The sequence below is a fragment of the Scatophagus argus genome, chromosome 3, assembly GCF_020382885.2.
Source record: "Scatophagus argus isolate fScaArg1 chromosome 3, fScaArg1.pri, whole genome shotgun sequence".
Classification (NCBI taxonomy): Eukaryota; Metazoa; Chordata; class Actinopteri; family Scatophagidae; genus Scatophagus; species Scatophagus argus.
In genome coordinates this window covers 16,670,930-16,692,699 of record NC_058495.1, presented here as the reverse complement: position 1 = coordinate 16,692,699, position 21,770 = coordinate 16,670,930, and the positions used below count along the sequence as shown (strand labels likewise).

The window sequence follows — 21,770 nt, the reverse complement described above, 5'->3', positions numbered from 1 at the left end:
GACAAGTAAAAAGTTATGAAAATACATGAAAAATGGATTAAATTGGTCACAGTTTAGCATCAAGCTCAACAGTGGAAAGAAAGGAAAACCTAGGCACAGGCCTGTGGCAATGTCCATACGTGATTTACACATATGAAGGATAGTGCACCTATGTAGTGGATATATAGGTGCTAAATAATAATAATAATATAAAATATAATAATAATAAAAACTAGCATTTCACATTCTTGAACAACACATCAACCTATCTTCAAACAATTTTAATATGTTCCCATGTTAGATAGATAGATAGATAGATTTAATACTTTCCCAGATAGATAGATAGATAGATAGATAGATAGATAGATAGATAGATAGATAGATATACTTAATTGATCCCAGGCTGGGAAATTGCAGTGCAGCAGCAGCAATACACACAACAAGCTAAACAAAATGTTAAAAATAGCAAAGTAAAAAATGGCATATATAAAATATTAAGTTAAGTGAATTAAGAAAAGGATTCTTATTTCAGGAGAGTTTTTTTATTTTTTTATTTTATTTTTTTATTTTTTTACAAATAATAAAATAACCATTGAGGTTTACGTAACTCTCTCTCTCTCAGTAAGTACTCCAGCTCAGTAGGTGGCGCTACATGCGCTGACAAAAGCGGAAGTAACAAAACGTCAAATTTGTGCACTTCTCCACGTGTGGGAGCAAAGCGGAGCAGTCACATTGGCAGATCCACAGCGCAGCGATGAAACGACCAAGTAAGTTAACACTGATAGCGGCGTTGCAGTAATATATGAGCTTATTAAGGAAAATGTCTCCGATGCTTTATTGTTCCGTTAACCGCGCTAGCTTTTAGGGTGATCGTTTTAATCGCTAACAGTCACCGCAGGTCGGTCAGCGTTATCTTCGTTTTTAGCTAACAGTTCAACCAGCGTTAACGTTAATCTGTTTTGTTCTATCTTTTGTATTTCAGAGTTGAAGAAGGCCAGTAAGCGGCTCTCGTGTGCCAAACGTTATAAAATACAGAAAAAGGTAAGAGCCTGCCTTCACCCACTTCTTTAGGCATAAAAGTTTACAGGCTTACTGGGCGATAAGGCCTGTGTGAACACATTGAGGCTGCCTGCCCGGGTCCTCACACTCCACTGAGTTAACTGATTCTGTAGATGTAAACGGAGTGATCTGACATTTCAGTCTGGTGACAGGCAACAAGATTGCTATTTCCAATCTAATTTCCAACTTGTGTAACTGACCTTAATGTTCTTAAGAAACTGAGTGACATTCTGATGTTCTGTGTTTAGGTCCGAGAGCATAACAAAAAGCTGAGAAAAGAGGCAAAGAAGAAAGGAGTGCGCACACGAGTGAAAAAGGACCCTGGCGTGCCCAACAGTGCTCCCTTCAAAGAAGAAGTCCTCAGGGAGGCAGAGCAGAGGAGGCTTCAGGTTTGCAGTTCATCTATTCTGTCGCAGCTAATCACACCTATTTCAGATTGATGTATTGATCTGATCTGGCCCCTGTGTCCCAAAAGTGGTTTGAAGCTAAAATTATGTTTGTCGGCCAAGATCATCGCAGCCTCAAGATGTTTTTAGGTGTCCTTGTGTTGGTACAATGTTTACATGCCAATACATCACTGGAAGCTTGTTTTCCACATGACGTGGGGGTTTTCTTTGTCTCACAGATAGAAGAAGAAAAACAAAGAAAGAAAGAAGCTAAAAAGGAGGAACGAGCCCAGAAGAGAAAAAAGGAGAAAGAGGCTGAAAGTAAAGAAACAGAACCCAATGCCAAGAAGGCTCGGCAGGTAAAAAGCAAACACTAAAATCATCTGTCAAGTTTAGTTTTGTCACCATGCTGACTTACTTTGACTTTTTTTATTTGTTTGTTTGTTTTTTTCCCCCCACAGGATGAGGTTAAAAACCGTTCAGAGAAAAAGATGGCTCCAGACAAGACCTCAAAACAGTACCTTTGTTCTGAATTAAATAAGGTAAACTAAGCAGCCGCAGTCATTGTGTTACCATGGGAGTGGATTATGTGATAATCCTCAGCCTGACCTTCCTACCTGCATTTTCAGGTAATTGATGCGTCTGATGTAGTGATAGAAGTCCTTGATGCTCGCGATCCACTGGGGTGCAGGTGTCCACAGCTGGAGGAGGCCGTGCTGCAGAGGGAAGGCAACAAGAAACTGCTTTTGGTTCTAACCAAAATAGGTAAATGGACATTATTAGTTTATAGTTCAATACACACATGCACTGATGGGAAGGTTTGTGGTTTGTTTTGCATCTGAATGAAAAATGTTTTGGTTGTGTGTGATGTTCTGTGTTGTAGATCTAGTACCAAAGGAAAATGTGGAGAGATGGATCCAGTGTTTACAGCTCGAGTTTCCAGTTGTGGCGTTCAAGGCATCAACACAGATCAAGGACAGAACAGTGGTAGGAGGTGCATTTTACACATCAGAGATTTGTTATTGTGTAGTGCTTTATATTAAGAAATTTAAACGTGTTGTGTCCAATATGGATGTGTGATGACCAAAATCTCATATATGTTGATACAGGTCATTTCATATCCAGATAACGATAATAAGATCACTTTATGGCACATTTTCTGTAAGTTCAGTGAATAGTTTATAGTTTACATTTTGAATTATATGCAACAAGTAAAAAGGGACTCACGCATATTTGATCGTCTTTTTATTTAGAACCTTTGCACATATTTTCAATTAAGCATGTAACACAATACAACATTTTAAAAGTAATAAATAATCTTTAAATTGCAGACTACAGTTGTCACGATACATCTCATCATACTGCACATTGTGTTGTGTCCAGCCTTTCAACCTGAGGCATAAAGTCAAGTCTTTAGCACTCCTGAAGAAATAATTTTGTGTTTATGCCTCATTGCAACATGGAGGACTGAGAAGGTTGAGCAGCTGGTGTTGTGCTGTTATAACTGGTTATAACCTCCAATATTAATAGACAAACCACACAAAATCACTGGCTGTGTCATAAACAGAGCTAATGCGTGTGTTTGTGAACAAAATAATTTCCAGTGTGTGCATGCTTTCAGTCAACTACAGGGAGTTTCAGTCACTCGATATGCAACCCAGGAGAATTCAGTTTTTATTTGTAACTTTACACCATGTCTTCATTCTGACCTCACCAGCAAGGCAAGAAGAGCAGGATAGTGGCCTCCAATGAAGTCCTAGACATATCCAGAGGAGCATCCTGCTTTGGAAGCAGTTGTCTCACTGAGCTCCTTACCAGTTTGGCTGCTAACACAAAGGATGAAACTCAACTTAAAGTGGGCGTAGTTGGTAAGCACAACTTTTTGACGTTGAATTGTGTAATTTGTGGAGTTAGACGAGGTACTGATTTCTGTGAGAACTTAAGATCCTTCACTGTCCTATGCGTGTCTGTTGTTGGTGTCTTTCAATTTGTCCAGCACATAGTCTGAATGTTCATCTTGGATGTGATCTCCTTTTACCCTCAGGTTTTCCTAATGTGGGGAAGAGCACCCTCATCAACAGTATGAAAGGGATCCTTGCTTGCAATGCTGGTGTAAAGAGAGGCATCACAAAGTGAGTGACAAACGGCGATGTGGCATTTTCTCTGGAATCTGTATGGGCTGCGACCAACAGTCGTAATTTTCTTTCGATCCACTCATCTCAGGCACCATGTCTGATTTCAGGCATGCAGCATTTTCACATATAACATTTAATCAAATATATTGTACGTGTTTCCTCTTGGACAGCTTTTCAGGCTCACAATTTTTTATTGCTATTGCTATTTAACGCTCTGTATCGTGTTACAGTTCATATTTAACAGAATTATTCAAGTTGTACAAAGTCATAATTAACATGTCAGCATTTCTTAGGCCCCTTGTTTTTGTAGCTCATATTGTATCTGTAGTCAGATGTTAACTGCTTACCCTGTCAGATCCATGCAGGAAGTGCACATCTCGAAGAGTGTGAAGCTAGTAGACAGTCCAGGAGTTGTGGCCTCACCATCCAACCCACTGGTCTCCATGGCTCTGAGGAGCCTACAGGTGGAGGAGGGCCAGGACAGTGTGCTGGAGGCTGTCAGGACTCTGCTCAAGCAGTGCGACAAGACTCAGGTAGGAGGGCTTCCCATCACATGAGAGATGTGTTGCATAGTGTGAACTGATCAGATCTCTTTGGGTTTTTGACTTGTAAATTAAAATGACATAACTTCAGGATACTCATTGCTGTTGTTTCAGATCATGCTTCAGTATAATGTCTCCGACTTCAGAAACTCTCTGGAGTTTTTAAGCTTGCTCGCCAAAAAGCGTGGATATCTGCAGAAGGGCGGAGTCCCGAACACAGAGCAGGCAGCCACAGCTTTTCTTGCAGATTGGACGGGGTGAGTGTTTGTATTTAAATAAAAGGAAGAATGAGAGAGGGTGTAGAGCTGCAGTGTGGAAATGAGGAAAAGAAACGCACATCTGGATTTTGTTATGAAGACTTCTAATCCAACTCTGATCCCCACACTGAGCCATGATAACTACAAATATGTCAGTTCATAAAGCAGAGTTAGAAAGTCTTGTACGATGTCACAGGAGTCCGTCTCTGGTTTGTCGTCTCCAGAGCCAAGCTGAGCTACCACTGTAAGGCACAGGAGAACCGCAGCCTCCCCGCCTACATGTCCGATGTTGTAGTTGCTGAAATGCAGAACGGCTGGGATCTTCAAAAACTGAAAACGGGCAACGAGGAAACTCTGAAAGGTGCTGGTGAAGATCTTCCTGTCAACACAACCTCAATGTTTTCTGTTTGGCTTATCTTCATCTCACCACCTTAAACTTTATGTATTTATATTTTATAAGCTACAGTAGCACTTGGAGTCTGTCAGCTGAATCAACTGTCTTCACATACAGTGTAATGAGCTAAATTTAGCCTCTAGACTTGCCAGTTTGTTAATGTAGCTACTAAAAGAATGTAGTCACTTCTGTCTGTTACTAAAAACAGCTTTTGCCTTTTTTTTTTTTTTTTTTTTTTTTTAAAAAAAAGGGGTTAAATTCCCAAGCCTGGCCAGCAGTATAAGTTTCACCTCTAAAGGCCCGACTGCAGGCGTGCTAAGTGTCAGCGACATCTCTGAGGGAAAACCAGATGCTGCAGCCACGAGGAGAGAACCGGACGTGAATGATGAGAATGAGGTAACTTATAAATGCAACTTTGTTTTTCCTAGCGCTGCCAGACAATACAGCTGCTTCTCCTGGAAATGAGGACAAAATTCCAAGTCTTGATTTGTTTATGAAGACTTCTAATCCAACTCTGATCCAGCCAACTGGACTTTTATTTATTTATTTTTTTAAATCACTCTCTATCTTGAGGGTTGTTGGACTTATCTACCTTAATTATCTCCTTATTTTGCAGCCTGAACAAACTACTGAAGAGGCAAATGAAGCTGGAGAACCTGAGAAACCACAGAAGTCGTCACTCAAAAGTAAATGATGTTTTAAAAAAATAAAAGGTTTTTCAGTTTCTTCAGCTAACATCAACACCTACTGGAACTTATTTTCTCGCCTCTCATCACATCTCACCTTGTGTTGCAGAAAAACCAGTCCGTGTGCAGTTCCAGTCTGTCCCCACTGACACCAGCCTCTCTGCAGATGACGCCTACGACTTCAACGCATTTTTTAAATGAGAATTGCATGTGGACATGCAGACCTGCCTTTGCCAACATACACGAACATGCTGACAAAGAGTCACTGTCAGACAGAAGTTGAATCAGAACAGAGTGGGACAGTGTCCAGACAAGGACTCCTCGAGTCATTTGACTCCACTGAAATCTGTATGTCCAAGACTAACGCCTGCCCAGGAAATGGACTTCATTAAGTGGGTATATGTATTACATCCACTGACTTTTTTTCCGCTGACTTTCAGGATTGCCTGTTTTTAAATGTCCAGAGGTCATTTGTAATATTGTTCATGCTGAATACTGTACAGAGACAACCTACTATAAATGTAATAAACCCTCTGCAAAGTTTTAATCTTTTTTATATGCGCTTCTACTGGCCACCTTCCTGTATTTTTTTTCCAAAAACATGAATTTACACCACAACCTGCCACAGAGCTGGACTTGGAAAAGAAAAATCTTGAAAAACAACAGGTCTGTTACAAATTGTTATAAAATCACAGATTTAAATGATAAAAATGTAAGTTTTATTTCATGTACTTTACAAAAGATGACAAATATGTACACCAGAAAGGCGAGAGCTTCGATGTGTATAAAAATCCTGTTGCGGGATAAAGTATGAGAACTTTGTGCAAATGTTATGTTCTTCGATTTCTGCAGGGGTGCAGTTTGCTTAGTGGTCTGATTATAAAGTCATGAAAAACCACAATGTGACAGTTCAGTGAGGCAGCACAGTACTGAACTAGTGTGCATTTAGTTCATTTATAGGAGGGACAGACAAGTGGCATTCTCTGTCTGATGGAAATGCTGAACCAAGCATGAAGCACTGTTCAAATCTGACCGATGAACCTATGTACACTTAAGTATTTAAAAAAAAAGTATTTCAAAAAAAGAAAGTAATATCAGCACTCCTTTACTTTACCACAGGGAATACTGAATTGAGGTAATGACTGGCTGAAATAATTAAAACTCAGACTAAACTAATGTGGGAGGGAAATGTGTTTGAATTAGTTAAACTGCAGTTTCAACTGCTGCACCATTAAATTTGAGGTAACTGTATAAACTCTATAATATGTAAATGAAGTAAATTAGTATTCAGCTGCATGTAAACATAGCTACTTAAGCCATTGTTACCTTGACAATGGCTTAAGTTGTACAAGGTTGTCTTGACACTTGGTCACTCAAAGTATCTCATTACTGCTGAGACTGATGCATACATGTCTATTAAAAAGGTCCAACCCCTTCAAAGCAACAATGTGATCTCGGCTCTTACCTACAAGGAGGAAAACACTGTGCCCCTCTACTGAAATAATCTGCTTTCAACACTTTATCAGAACATTTTGAGAAGCACGCGTCAAAGCAATCTCAAGGGCACTGACAAAAGAAATGTAAAAATATTAGCGTGCTCCAAGCAAGAATAAGAAGCAGTGGGTATAGAAATAAAAAGTCAACTCTGTGTGCTGGAGGGAATGTGAGAGTACACAGGTCTACATGTTCAGAGGATGTCAGAACTCAAGTACAGCACTGTCAAGGGAAAAGGCCTTACTTAGTTCCTGAGGTATCACGAGGTGGCGGTTCTGCTGCAACTTCACTGGTTGAAAGTTCTTTAAAACAACTTTTCTATCTATTTGTCCCCTACATGTCTCCGCACAGGATGAAATTTTCCTGCGGGGTCTGAAATGAACCACTTGTCCCACACATCGGAAAAGGAGGATGTTCTCCCCCAAGGTTTATAGTGTCCGTTCCAGTGGAGGAGTTTGGCAGCTTTCACAAACTGATTGGAATAGCGGTTTCCAGCCCCAGTAGTGCCTGGAAAAACAAGATTTTATGATCTTATTTAAATTTATGTCATATCTGTTGTATTCAGTGTCAAAAGTCATTTGTGATTCACACTGACTCGATGCTTTTGCAACACATCCTCAAAACATCTCTTTTGAAGGAGCAGCTCAGTGTTTTGGGAAGTACAGTGGCTTGCGAAACTATTTGGCCCCCTTGAACTTTGTGACCTTTTGACACATTTCAGGCTTCAAACATAAAGATATAAAACTGTAATTTTTTGTGAAGAAACAACAACAAGTGGGACACAATCATGAAGTGGAACAAAATTTATTGGATATTTTTAACTTTTTTAACAAATAAAAAATGAAAAATTGGGTGTGCAAAATCATTCAGCCCCATTGAGTTAATACTTTGTAGCGCCACCTTTTGCTGCGATTACAGCTGCAAGTCGCTTGGGGTATGTCTCTATCAGTTTTGTACATCGAGAAACTGATATTTTTGCCCATTCCTCCTTGCAAAACAGCTCGAGCTCAGTGAGGTTGGATGGAGAGCGTTTGTGAACAGCAGTTTTCAGTTCTTTCCACAGATTCTCAATTGGATTGAGGTCTGGACTTTGACTTGGCCATTCTAACACCTTGATATGTTTTTTGGTGAACCATTCCATTGTAGCTTTTGCTTTATGTTTTGGATCATTGTCTTGTTGGAAGACAAATCTCCGTCCCAGTCTCAGGTCTTTTGCGGACTCCATCAGGTTTTCTTCCAGAATGGTCCTGTATTTGGCTCCATCCATCTTCCCATCAATTTTAACCATCTTCCCTGTCCCTGCTGAAGAAAAGCAGGCCCAAACCATGATGCTGCCACCACCATGTTTGACAGTGGGGATGGTGTGTTGAGGGTGATGAGCTGTGCTGCTTTTACGCCAAACATAACGTCTTGCATTGTTGCCAAAAAGTTCGATTTTGGTCTCATCTGACCAGAGCACCTTCTTCCACATGTTTGGTGTGTCTCCCAGGTGGCTTGTGGCAAACTTTAAACGACACTTTTTATGGATATCTTTAAGAAATGGCTTCCTTCTTGCCACTCTTCCATAAAGGCCAGATTTGTGCAGTATACGACTGATTGTTGTCCTATGGACAGATTCTCCCACCTCAGCTGTAGACCTCTGCAGTTCATCCAGAGTGATCATGGGCCTCTTGGCTGCATCTCTGATCAGTCTTCTCCTTGTATGAGCTGAAAGTTTAGGGGGACGGCCAGATCTTGGTAGATTTGCAGTGGTCTGATACTCCTTCCATTTCAATATTATTGCTTGCACAGTGCTCCTTGGGATGTTTAAAGCTTGGGAAATCTTTTTGTATCCAAATCCAGCTTTAAACTTCTCCACAACAGTATCTCGGACCTGCCTGGTGTGTTCCTTGTTCTTCATGATGCTCTCTGCGCTTTAAACAGACCTCTGAGACTATCACAGTGCAGGTGCATTTATACAGAGACTTGATTACACACAGGTGGATTCCATTTATCATCATTAGTCATTTAGGTCAACATTGAATCATTCAGAGATCCTCACTGAACTTCTGGACAGAGTTTGCTGCACTGAAAGTAAAGGGGCTGAATAATTTTGCACGCCCAATTTTTCGTTTTTTTATTTGTTAAAAAAGTTTAAAATATCCAATAAAGTGTGTTCCACTTCATGATTGTGTCCCACTTGTTGTTGATTCTTCACAAGAAATTACAGTTTTATATCTTTATGTTTGAAGCCTGAAATGTGGAAAAAGGTCACAAAGTTCAAGGGGGCCAAATAGTTTCGCAAGCCACTGTAAGCTTATTCACTTTCTTGCACTGCTTTCATATTTGTCTATTAAATACGAAGCAAAAGCCAGGTGCTTGGCTTATGGCTGGTGACATGGGGAAATACTGAACCATTTCTTTAAAAACCATTGTGGAAATGCATTTGTGGAAGTATCACACAGAGCTCCTTGTGAGACAATAATGGTTCTGGATAGCCCATGTGTACATTCAGACGTATTATCGTTTGCCATTAGCAGAACTCACCAAGGTGCCTGACGTGCCACATGGGGTCGATGGTGGAGTGACGTTTGTAGAAAACAATGAGGAGTGGGGGGGTGGTGACACTCTCTGCCAGCGTCTTGCTGTACAGATCCTCCCTGAGGAAACCAATAAATTCAGCTTATCATAAACAGAAAGAGTCACTATATGACAAGTTTTGTTCGGTTAGAGTGAAATAGATGCAAAATCCAGATTTTTGCCTTCAGTGTGGGTATTTTTAACAGGAACAACTGCCTCATACTCTCCCATATTTTCACCAGCCTGAGTGACGTACTGCTTGTTAAGCTCCATCCAGTGCTCCAGCTGTCCGGTGATGTTCTGGTTCCTCCACTCAGTCAGGTTGGCGATGATGACCCCAGGATTGAAGGAGCAGGTGTTGGCCCTCATTCCCAGCTTCTTGACTGCTTCCTTTTTGAAATCCAGGAAACCTATATAGTTGTTCTATTGCAAAAAAAAAAATAATAATTATGTTAAAGATATATAATGATATATTTTTTAGATAGATGAAAAAGTCAGCTTGTGCAAGAAATGCCCACCTGATTTCCAGCCCCTCGAACGATGCCCTTAGCAGATGCTGAATCACAGTCATCTGAAAAGGCAGCTGCGTGTCCTGGTTTGAGGTTGGTTTCATATAACTCCTGAATGTCCCCTGAGATCCAAGAGAAGAGGCAAAATCATTCATTAAGCCCCTTCTAAAGAACTTTTTGGTCCTACTCATGAAACACGTGTAGTCAATGAAACGGTGCATGGAAAACAATTTTTCATGAATGAAAAGCTGCTTAACACTAAAGGCAACTCTCTTCCTTTATCGTGGTGTCTTACCTTGTACAATGACATCGTCATCCAAATAAATGGCTTTCTCTGCCTCAGGTATGTATACGGGTAGATAAAACCTGACAAAAGTCAACTGAGAAACAAGTCATTTAATTAAAATTTGGAAGAGATGAACATGGGTGAAGAGAAACATGAACAGTTATGCTAACAGTCATTCCAGTCCAGTAACATTTTGTCATCTCACCGGTCTTGCAGCCTCCAGCGTTTGTGGATCTTTAGATATTTTCCCATTGAGGAACTCAGGCTTGAAAATGACTATCTTGTATTTGACATCCCTTAGCTTTGTCTTACTGAGCCACACTCTGTTAGTAAAACAAAGAAAAAAAGTGTCAGACAGGCATTACTTACATTAAATATGATTAACATGTCACAAATTTCTCTTAGCTTGGGTAGAGACATGTAGACCTGCGTTAATATGCCCAAGTCAGTATGTGGTGTGCATGAAATAGCATGACAGACTTGCTTCATGCTTCAGTGTCTTACTTTAGGTGATCCACGGTGTCATTCAGGGTAACAATGGTGAAAGCTACACTGGCTTTACTGTTTTGGTAGATGCTGTTCATGGCAGCAACCACAGCGCCAAGTCTTTCTTCAGCAGCTGTAATGAGGACAGGGATCTCCTCTCCTTTCCTCGCCGCCTCTAGTCTGATGTCTGGAGACAACTCGGATTCAAAGGGAAGAATCATGCCTGCATCTGGATAAGGACACATTTTGGGTTTCATGGCTTCCTTTTAATACACTGGATTTATCAGATGCGTCCACAACCACAATACACTAGATATTCTGAGGAAATAAAATTGCACATGTAAGTACAGAGCAGCTGACACGCAGTATACATCCCCAGTACAAAGATAAAGATACCTGGGTTTTCTTTGTGTAAAAAGTCACTGAGGCTGAGAAGATTTCGTTGAACTATGATTAGGAAGGCCACAGCCAGCAGCACAAGGATGACCACGTTTACTGAAAGGCATAGTAAAGAGTTCATGTTAATAATAAATGGAAAACAGCATGTGGAAACTGTGAAACATTTGCTGGGAAGTGATGTTAGAGGTACATGGCAGTGACTCTCCCGTTGTCCTCTACTGGTTTATTTTTTTGGCTGTTGTTTTCAATTCATACTGTCCCATCTAGACATAATGTTTCAGAGATGCAAAGAAGCAACGGCTTAATCCAAAGTGACTCACCTCTCCTCAGCGTCATGACAACGGCCTCATCCGTCCCTCCAGCACAACTGAAAATATCCAAACAAAAACCACTAAATATCTAAACGCTGACCAAAGCACAGCTTGAAATGATGCAGCTGGTTAGCTAAAGAGGACTGAGGGGAAACACGAATTGCTGCTGCAACACTGTGTGGCGACCGCGTAAAATCACAACGGAGCCGCCAGCAAACTACTGACTTTTAAATTTGTTCATATGCTAAAATTTGAAACACATAAAGTGCAGGTGAAATCAGCTCTTGAAGAGAAACCTGGCAGGCAGCGAAAGTAATGCACGCTACAGCCAAACTGCCAACTCAACAGCAACAAGTTTATCCTCAATCACATTTGCACGTAGTAATAGACGCCCATGCATTTGCCTGATTATAAATTTGCATCAACATGCTATTTTCAGTGTATAAGAAAATAATTAAGTGAGTTAAATTTAATATGTGTATATGATTTTATGACTGAACATACCAGGTTAAAAACTGTAAGCGTAAAATATATTAACTAAAGATAACTATACATATTGACGGGCATTTAATCGGGCACAGCTTTGCACTAATACCAAGTCAAATTTGTCAACAGCTGGTGGCACTTTACCCCATCCTCATTGTTTATAGATATGTGTACCTGCGCAGCTAACACGAGTTATAGCACTCAGGAATAGACGGACGGGTCCTTTGCAACACGACGTATCTTTTTGAAACCGGAAGTCGAAGTTGCTTCGGTTTGCATCCGGTTCTCTCTATTTGTGCTTGTTCGTTCGGAAAGATGCTGTCTATATTCAAGTCCATTCCCACGCACATGGTAATTATTAGCTTATTGTTTGTGGAGCTGGTTCGCAATTATAGACATTCGTTCATGCTTTTATATCAAGTTAAAGTTAATTCCTAGCCAGTGTGTGCAGTCGTTGACGTTAGCTTACACTGGTAACAGCTGCTAGCTTACATTATGATATCCTGCGGAGGCAGAACCAGCCAAGTTGTTTGATCCATTGTAACTTTTGTCAGAGTCACATATCAAATACGAAGTTAACTCAAGTCACCAGTTTAGTTACTTGCTCATATTGTGATTAGCTACTGTATATTGCAAGTTGTTGAGCAGTGTTACCTTGTTGTTGTCTGTTACATCGTTTTTATTTACTCCAGTGTTATTTAACCTGTTCCTATGTTAAATACAAAAGATATCAGGTAACAGCCAAGTTTTACGTTGCACAGGTCGACTCACTTCCTTCCTTACCTCAACGTGAATTGATTTTGTGTTGTTATTCTGTCTGTTTACGTTGCCTGTATGATCTCGCTTCCCTCATGTCACAGGATTATAAAGGCCAGAAGCTGGCTGAACAGATTTTCCAAGGAATAATACTCATCTCAGCGGTAACTAACAATGTCATTACAAAATAACAATTAAAAACATCATGCTACAGGACCATAGCTCTGTTGCCTGTAGTCAGATTCACTGATGCATCATCTTTCCAGGTGATTGGATTCGTGTATGGTCTGATCATCGAGCAGTTTGGGTGGACAGTATACATTGTCTTGGCCGGTTTTGCTGTCTCCTGTGTAGTAAGTTTTTTTGTTTGTTTTGTTTAGCGTTGTTGCCTGCTTTATTTGTGGGAAGGAATAAAACATAGACACACTGTGAACCCAAGATAACTGAATGTTTGCACTGCAGACCTTTTTGACATTTCATAGATGGAAACTTAAGTATAAATGATTGCTGCTACATTTCATTTTGAGGAGGTCCTGCTAATGTGCGTGCATGCTGGTCAGTGATACTGGGACACTGAGCCATCGTTACTGTTATTCACCTGTGTGTTTCCTGCTGTGGCAAAATGTCTGCAGTGCCACAAACAGGCCTCTGCTATTGGACCCTTGTCTGTCTACACAGCCAGCATTATGTAATTTGTTCTGTGTCTGTCCTTTAGTTGACGCTGCCTCCATGGCCTATGTACAGACAGAATCCTCTATCCTGGCAGCCAGCCATACCAGAGACAGGTGGGGAGTCCAGCCAGAAACCCCAGGAAAGTCTCAAGAAGAAGAAGCACAAATAACTCAGAACTATAACTGCCTAGCTGTTAATACATCCTTTTATAGTGGAAATTATTTCGAATTTTGTCTTGCAGTTCACATTTGAATGATCTGTAAGGAAAACGTTCATTACATCATTACAGTGTTTATCGCTCAACAATGAAACACTTTTGTGTCCAAATAATAAACATCTGATACTGTCTGTGTTTTATAAATGGGCTGTTTGATTTGTATGAAGATTTATTTGGCAGTGTGTTATTGTGCAAAGACATTTTCTTTTTTTAATGAATGGAAAATAAGTTAAAAAAAACAGTTTTATTTATTAGAAAACAATCAGATGTTAATATCTACATTATTCTACATTACATTATTTTGTGATAAAGAAAATACAGCAGCAGAAATGAGATATAGTGTCTTCAAACATACAGCATTAGTAAAATGATTACTGAAATTCTGTCCAGCATTATAAATAAATGAGTATCCACTACAGAAAATAGGAAAGACAAGTGCTTGAACATGACTCAGAAGCTTTGCATAGACATCCTGAAAATTATAGAAATAATTACAAATTAAAAATAAAAAAACTTTACACATTTACAGTATTTCCTGCAAGGGGGCAGTTGCAAAGTCGCTGCTCTATGACAGAAGATGCAAGCACAAATGATCATTTGCATGCAAGGAGGAGGAAGAGAGTGACCACACAACTCAACCAGGGTTGTCTGTTGGCAGGAAACGAATTCATCTTCATGAGTATTGACCGGTTTTCAGTTCAGTACAACTTTCTACTTGAAAACTGAGACATTTCTTCCAAATGCAAAGTTTCCTGTTACACAAAATCTGTTAAGATGATTCTGTCTTGTGACCAAATTTTCTGGTGTCACAGAAATGCAAATATGTGTGGTCCCTTACATCCAGTGTTTTCTTTAAACCTTGAAGGCAATATCCTCAAAGAATTTCAGCTGCCTCACCATCACAGCATACGCTTGGTACTTTTCATCCCCCATCTGGTCACGAAGGTACAGCTGCAGTGAGAAAAAGGGATGCCAACTGTGACCATTTTCTAAACTGTGGAAAGGTTGAAATAACTGCTTGAGTAATACACAAACTGGATTTTGAATTTTGCACATGAATTGATTACATCGTGCCTGGACAATTTCAGCTATTCCAAAGGTGTGATATGAAAGTAACATCACACCAGTTGATCTAAAAGTTCATTTTTGAACAATGAAGTCAGTCTAACTATCGTGAATAAACACTGCGTGTCTGTGTTTATTTGTTACAGAATTCGTGAAGAACATATCTGATGAATGTATTGACCAAACTGACCAATGCATTAGAAAAATGTGTATGATTTGTTGTGATGCGTTTCACTTTAAAATCATACTTCTCGTTTGTTCTCGTCCTCCTCCTCCATGATTTCCAGGACTTTGTCCAGCAGCTTGACCCCCAGGCCCTTCACCACATCTGTCCTCAGGTGTTCTATGGCTCTCCTTATCTTGGCTGGACGAGACGTGGAGCCTTTTGGAGAGTCAAACTGGTTAAACACGAGGAAGCTCCAAAATGGCAGCCTGATGACAATAGTTTGATCAAAGTGTCTAACCTATTGGTATTTCACCAAGCGACAGGTTCTCTGCTTCCTCTCGAGCCTTCCCATGAAGCATCAGGGTGTCTCTGTACTTCCTGTTCAGTTTAAATTCTGGCAACGCAGTAGAGCCAGATCTATCTTTGTCCACCTTACTCACACTGTCTCCAATATCCATTCCTAAAGTTTGGGTCATCATATGGACTAAATCCTGCATGTCGTTGGATTCCATCTTTCTGCAGATGACCCATAAGTCAAAAATGACACAGCAAACATGTTAACAGACTTTCCAGAACTAAATATATAAACAGTAAGGCAGTATGGCGCTCACCTCTCCCTGCTGTCTCCTTCTGAACGTTCTGTAGAACTTGTGGATGAGCTGCACTCATCTTCGTCTGACCTCTGCTTCGGCAACTTACCCTGCTATAATCAAACACCCGACTGTTGTGACACAACTTTTGACACAGACTTCTGTGTTAAGGCCAATGCAGTGTTTAGTCACACAAGGCACATCGAAAAGTTCCCTGCTGTTTCTTTTTAATGACTGTACAAAGTACAAGTGAATGTCACAGCGATGGGGTGTCTGTACCTTACTGCTGGTCCCTGTGGTAATGTCTGAAACGGATCTGGTAACTGGGACACTGTAGTGCTCCTCCTTAACGGAAGTGACATCATAAGATGCCCTTCTTAAAACACCTGTGGCAAGAAAAGAAAAAATACCAACTATTGCTTTTTTTCTTTTAATAGAGCTGTAATAATGTAAATAATATTTCACCTAAAATGAGCACACATTTGTTTCCTGTTGCTCTTAAGTGTATACATGTGTAAACAAGTGCATTTTCTGGGATTACTGTTTTCTGTTTATTTTTCATTGCTTCATTCACACCACCTATAACTTTAGTTTTGCTGTTTCTGGTTTCAGTTAGAAAAAGACAGCGAGTACCTGATTGGCTGGCACTCTCCTGAGACTGCCTCAGTCTTCTCCTCTCTCTGGCAGACAGAGGACGATCCTGAAAATTGAACATTTTAACTGCTGACTTCAGCAAGAACAGACCAACATGTAAAAATAAAATAGGCTTGAGCACATAATAATTTAGGTCAGAAACAATGTTTGAATATTAATATGTACTCTACTCGACTTTCAAAATAAAATTACATAAACTATGGTCTCTATTGATTTACACGTATACTTACTTATTTCACCAACATAGGCTTTGTAGTGATGTGGGTGTTAAAGCGTGTGAGTGGAGGAGTATTCTCACCAGTGGCAGTGCTAAGAACCCATCTTTACAGGAACTAACTGACGTGGAGGCTGCAGCTGCACTGACTTTCTTGATCTCTGTGCCTCTCTGCCTGCTCCTCTTCTTCCCCTCCACAGCTACGCTTTCAACGGGAGGTGGAGGTAAAGGTCTAGGAGCAGCCACCTTGGAAGAACAGAAGGCACAACAAAAGGTTAATAAAAATTAAGATAAAAAATAAAGAATGATTTAATCAACTTCAGTGACCGTGTTTACCTTGTTCTGATCCGCATGTGTGCGTTTTATGTCCCTTCCTCCGTGTTGCTGTGATACACCAGATTCAGATAATAAGTACAAGGGGGGTTGGCAGGGAGTGGTCAGACCCGGCTTACTGGCTGGTAAAGAAGACTCCTCCTGAACCTGCTCCTGAACAGACACAATTGACAAAAATCTTCCCAGAATAGAAGAAAAGCTTCCTCTAGCATCTGTCAATGAATGTTAGCATTGCCACACAGTCAGCTTATGGGCTTCATTCTGACAAGAGTTCACAGAGCGAGTACAATAATTGTAATGCTCACCGGTGTTGGAGGGAAAGGCTCTAACAGCTTTTCAGTAGATTCTAGGCTCTCCTGCAAAGAAACATATTAACCCACGAAATCAAATACTTCATAAGAAAACAACAGAAATACTCCTCTATTGATAAAAGCACTTACGTGGATGTCTGAGGTATGATCTTGTGTCGGAGCTCCCTTAAGAAGGGTAACAGTGTCATATTTATTGTCTATGTTTACCTCCACAACCACTCCACTGTGTGCAGATTTCCTCTCAGGGACAGAAAAAGTAGCCTCTTGGTTCTGCATGTCAGCCTCTTTAAGTAATTCCAAGGTATCATCCTTATCATCCACATCAGACATCTGCTTCTCTCCGCAGACAGAAAATGTATCCCTGGGGTCTGGTGAAGCCTGTGGATGAATGTCTAACAATCCATTGGTTGCCTTCGTCTTGTCTGCGCCCCTACTGCCAACACCTGATACAGACTTCACAGGAGGTTTAACGGGGGACGGAGGGGGAGAGGGATCTGGTTTCCCTCTTCTTTTGCTGTCTTTGTACACACTGTGAGTCACAGGTTCATCACCTGCCCGAGGGTGTGACACATGTGACTGGGGCCCCTGAAACTGCCTCTTCATCAGCTCCTCATCCTGCTGCGGCTTGATATCAACGTTAATGTTGCTGACAGTTACCAGGGATACGATGCTGGCTTTGAGAGTATCAGGTGAGGAGGGTTTGGGTGGCTGAGGTGTTTGGACTGGAGTGCAGTCGATGACGACATTTCCAAGTTTATGTTGTTGTGATTTCTCTTCTTTCTGAGGAAGAAGAGGAAAAAAAAACGAAAACCATAATAAACACTCACAATTCCCTGCCTGACACCAGAATCATCATCATTATTATTATTATTATTGTTGTGAGTCCCATATCCCTCAAAAAGGAATAAAAACGGAAAGATTAATTGGCTGAACAAATGCTCTGTTTTACTAATTTTACTACATATTACGTTCTGCCAGACAAGAAACTTGATATAAACTTTATATATTTTTCTCAGGATACAAACGCAGTAGAATTCAATACAACAGACAAGCAAATGCACATGGTATGTTAACCGACAGTTTTCATAAGATGGTATATCACAGCAAACCTAACTGAGAATAAACTTACAATAATGTAACCTACTGAGGAACGGTTATAGCGACTTAGAAAAAACTTGATGTGATGAATATTACACATTTTCTATTGATTCTGTGTCAAAATAAAAATGTCCGAAAGGTATTTACGACACTTGCTTGCTGGTTTCACTTTACTAGAGTGAAAAATTGTACCAGTTTTAACTTTTTATTGCAAAAAAAGCAAATAAATTAAATCAATTCATTAAATGTCCCAGGCACATTTATTTAGTGTAGAAATATCAATACCAGCTTGTATGTCACAAGTATTACAGCTGAATTATCTGTGTCATCCAGCCTTATTATTCTGCAGTCACTCACCCGTTTCACCTTAGCCAGAGGTTCAGGCTGTGGACTTCTCTCGGGTTTTGGCTGAGACGACACCACAGACGGCGTGCCGCTGGCTCTGCAATCACCACTGCCACCCACAGCTTTCTTTCTTGACTTGGCAGTTTTTCTGGTAAGAAAAAAACAGAGCAAAAATTAACATCTAAGAATATTACATCACTGAATGTAATGATAGCAGCCCATTGTGGCAGAAAGGCAACCAAACAGGAAGGATAGAAATGTATAAATGAATATATACATAAATATAGATGATTATTCCAACTGATGTACAGAGAGATATACAGAGAAAAATACAGCAAACAACAAGGTTTGTTTTTAAGTTTTCTGCATGAAGTAAAGGTTTTTAAGAAATTAGAAATAACAGCAAGGCGATCAGCTTTCAATGCCACCTACTCTTTAGTGGCCTCAAGGAACAAGGCAATTTGTCGTTTGATGTAGGGCTGCCGGAGGATAAGTTTGACATCAGGCCTGTCTTCAGGTCTCTTACACAACATGCTCTTGATCAGTTCTCCTAGCTGGGGATCATACCTACTGGGCATCTGTGGCAGCTGATGAGAAGCCCGGAGAAAAACATTAGAAATTACTGTGAAACTTCTTTGCCAGAAATGATATTTCTAGGTTTTTATATTCCCAAATTCAATCTGTTCATGGAGCTAAACTCTTCTGACAGCATCATGAGATAACAGACAAATTCAGACTCAGACCAATACACAAATCTGTTTACAAAAACAATGATCACCTGGAAAGAGTAAATGATTTAATAAGCATAAAACTACTTGTCCTTAACAGTATCTAAGAAAAACTATGCGAATAAATGAAACTCACCTTTCCTTCTACAATACGATAGACCAGTGAGTTCATGTCCTTCGCATTGAAGGCATGTTTCAGTGTGGACATTTCATACACACAGCAACCCAGGGCCCATACATCTGACTGAGGGGAAAGAAACCCATCCATTTGTAAAGCACTTCCTATGATCATTCACAAATAAAACTACACATAAGAAAAGTAGACAACCAAATTACCTTGTGGTTGTAGGGTTTATTAGAGAAGAGCTCTGGACTCATGTAGTAAGGGGTCCCTATAAGTGTGCTGGCCATATCATTCTGGTTCTCCAATACGCGAGCAATGCCAAGGTCCCCGACTTTGATGATGTTGGTCTTTGTCAGGAAGATATTCTGTGTTTTCAGGTCTCGGTGAAGAATGTTTCTCTCATGCAGGTACTGTAAAGTGAAAACAACAGTCACTTCAGATGCATCCGTACCTGTATAATGAAAACAAACTGTGCCTGACCCTCGCACAGCCTTCACTTTTAATCTCACAACATACCTGGAGTGCCATGGCTATCTGGACAAACCACTCCACCACCTGCCTCTCAGGTAAGAGTTCGCCCTTTTGCTGTTTGAGTCGATGATAAAGGTCACCGCCTTCACAAAAACCCATCACAATGTACAGCTGGCAGTCATCTCCTTCCCAAGACTCCCTGTATGTCACTATGTTAGGATGTCGCAGCTGAGACAAAAGCTGCGCCTCCTGCTCGGCAGCACGTCGCTCCCGCTTGGAGGAGGTGATTAAATTCAGCTTCTTAATAACATACTGGGGGGGGGGGGGGGGAGAAAATGCAAATTAATAAAAAAAATAATAGTTCTTAAAAAAATCTTATGCTATACTTGTGAACATGAACAAATTAAGAAACCAAAGTGATGGGAACCAAACATGTGCAGTCACAATAAGCTGGAAAAACAACAGCAGTTTTGGTTCACATTTGCATAGTTACAGTATATACCAAAATGTAATGCATGTTAAACGGAATCTAAGTGATGCACATGCGTATGAGTACTCTTTGAACCATGAAACAGGAGGAGTAAAATAAAACATTCTTGCAACTTCTTAACGTCAGACAGGTTCAGTTAAACTGTTCCTGTTGTCCTGAACCCTTCAGTGACTCTTTGAGGACCATCGCAGACAGGAATCAACTTGTATCAGCTTTTAAACAGAGTATTACTACCTGTAAAAAAAAATCACATTATCAAACGTATGTCCTTTTCGTTCCGTCTTCCGTCCACTGATGGTGTTAAAATTATTATTAAAATAAAATAGCCAGGTTCCTAAATCTCAACAAAACGTAAAAGAGCGTAGCCAAATCGGTTTAGCCGACTTTAGCTAACTTTAAGCTAGTTGATCCTCAGCAAAATCTTTGCAGCCGCAAGCCAAAAATGTCATTTTGTTAAAGCTATACGTTGTTTATTTTAAGTGGTGTTGGGCTCTATTGAATTTCATACATACACACATACTCTCACCTGTTTTCGGTCTGTTTTGTGTTTCACCAAGTTCACCTCCCCGTAGCTCCCCTTCCCAACGACCCTGATGAAAATGTAATTATTCATCATTCTTCAAAATGCTTCATAACGCGACATGGACCGCTGGAACGTTACACGACAGTCTCAACAATAATAACGCTTTTACTTCGTCCCATATTCCAGCTGCAGATGGGAGATAAACAACTGAAATCTGACTGGAAAACTTCGCACTAGTTAGCTCAGTGCCAGCGACGAGATTTTGAAAACACAGGAAATCTGCAGCAGTCGATAGTTTTCGTCACTAGGCAACTGGCTACTAACGGCCGACGACGGAGAGAGGGTCAGAGTGGACCAAAAACACGGCGCCGTCTAAAGCACAGCGCCACCTAGCGTCTGCTTGTGAAGACACCACCATGCAGCTGGAATGAGAGGCCATTCCTACTTGAGGTGTTCCTTAGTTACAAATATAAAAGCTTAAAGATTAAAATTCTTTTTTAGCCTAACATTTTTTCGGTGGGCCTTTCCTGGCCTGGAACTGCTGCATGTTAATTAAGGGATAGGCCTGTGTGTAACAGGTGTAAGAAATGTAATCATGCTACGTTTCATTTAGCCTACACACACAATGCCAGGCCCTGGAATTGGTACACACAAATGAGGAGTAACCTCCATTAATTAAAGTTATCTGTAAGCTACTTTTCCTTCCATGAAAACACAAGCATCTTAAGCTAATGGAAATAGAGAAAATTTGTTTTACTGTATATAAAAAAAGTTACTCTTCTCAGGTCGCCAGTTTTGTTAATGGTGACTTAGGGGTAATACTCATTTTGTTTTGAATGATGATAATGGCGCTTTTCCCTTTTATTTACACTGGAAATGGAAGGTGAGCAGTTTGAGTAGTAGAACAGTTTGCTCCTCTTGCTTTACAAGAACAAAGTGGGCCTAATCTATGTTGTCTTTAAAACAGCAGCAACAAAAGCTTACACAAAAGAAGCAGCATACATCTGCAAAACTAAGCCTACTTCAAGAGTAACTTGTAAATAAT

At 40.3% G+C, this 21,770-nt stretch overlaps 4 protein-coding genes and 1 non-coding gene across 11 annotated transcripts; 3 read left to right on the top strand and 2 right to left on the bottom strand.

Moving 5' to 3' along the window:
• Nucleotides 1–607: 607 nt before the first annotated feature.
• gnl3 (guanine nucleotide binding protein-like 3 (nucleolar)) lies at nt 608–5,994 on the top strand. The gene is made up of 15 exons (XM_046384228.1): nt 608–746; nt 962–1,020; nt 1,287–1,427; nt 1,664–1,783; nt 1,886–1,966; nt 2,054–2,189; nt 2,308–2,411; nt 3,142–3,292; nt 3,469–3,556; nt 3,915–4,092; nt 4,216–4,358; nt 4,583–4,719; nt 5,003–5,148; nt 5,369–5,438; nt 5,548–5,994. The coding sequence occupies exons 1-15, from the start codon at nt 734–736 to the stop codon at nt 5,637–5,639; spliced, it is 1,659 nt and encodes a 552-aa protein (XP_046240184.1). The 5' UTR covers nt 608–733; the 3' UTR covers nt 5,640–5,994.
• LOC124057209 lies at nt 2,885–3,019 on the top strand. The gene has a single exon (XR_006843084.1). It is a non-coding gene; the product is annotated as a small nucleolar RNA SNORA47 (small nucleolar RNA).
• Nucleotides 5,995–6,134: 140 nt separating the features above from the next.
• On the bottom strand, nt 6,135–11,866 carry glt8d1 (glycosyltransferase 8 domain containing 1). 2 transcript variants are annotated; one of them, XM_046384230.1, is made up of 10 exons: nt 11,708–11,859; nt 11,492–11,538; nt 11,169–11,267; nt 10,791–11,001; nt 10,492–10,609; nt 10,296–10,380; nt 10,010–10,122; nt 9,748–9,914; nt 9,459–9,571; nt 6,135–7,439 (listed from the first exon to the last, which is right to left on the bottom strand). In XM_046384230.1, exons 2-10 carry the CDS (start codon nt 11,505–11,507, stop codon nt 7,255–7,257), a joined length of 1,107 nt encoding a protein of 368 aa, XP_046240186.1. In that variant the 5' UTR covers nt 11,508–11,538; nt 11,708–11,859; the 3' UTR covers nt 6,135–7,254. The 2 variants fall into 2 exon arrangements, with proteins under 2 accessions (XP_046240186.1, XP_046240185.1); XM_046384229.1 differs by having other exon boundaries at nt 11,492–11,866.
• A 300-nt stretch (nt 11,867–12,166) lies between these two features.
• spcs1 (signal peptidase complex subunit 1) lies at nt 12,167–13,744 on the top strand. The gene is made up of 4 exons (XM_046384232.1): nt 12,167–12,319; nt 12,829–12,888; nt 12,991–13,077; nt 13,440–13,744. The coding sequence occupies exons 1-4, from the start codon at nt 12,284–12,286 to the stop codon at nt 13,563–13,565; spliced, it is 309 nt and encodes a 102-aa protein (XP_046240188.1). The 5' UTR covers nt 12,167–12,283; the 3' UTR covers nt 13,566–13,744.
• Nucleotides 13,745–13,840: 96 nt separating this feature from the next.
• nek4 (NIMA-related kinase 4) lies at nt 13,841–21,043 on the bottom strand. Of its 6 annotated transcripts, XM_046384223.1 has the most exons (17): nt 20,729–21,043; nt 19,758–20,024; nt 19,454–19,651; nt 19,254–19,361; nt 18,822–18,976; nt 18,402–18,537; nt 17,076–17,726; nt 16,941–16,991; nt 16,639–16,788; nt 16,387–16,548; nt 16,068–16,134; nt 15,714–15,820; nt 15,456–15,547; nt 15,143–15,360; nt 14,927–15,060; nt 14,452–14,564; nt 13,841–14,261 (listed from the first exon to the last, which is right to left on the bottom strand). In XM_046384223.1, the coding sequence occupies exons 1-16, from the start codon at nt 20,816–20,818 to the stop codon at nt 14,466–14,468; spliced, it is 2,685 nt and encodes an 894-aa protein (XP_046240179.1). In that variant the 5' UTR covers nt 20,819–21,043; the 3' UTR covers nt 13,841–14,261; nt 14,452–14,465. The 6 variants fall into 6 exon arrangements, with proteins under 6 accessions (XP_046240179.1, XP_046240180.1, XP_046240181.1 ...); XM_046384224.1 differs by having other exon boundaries at nt 13,841–14,564; nt 15,456–15,544; XM_046384225.1 differs by having other exon boundaries at nt 13,841–14,564; nt 16,639–16,782.
• Nucleotides 21,044–21,770: the final 727 nt, after the last annotated feature.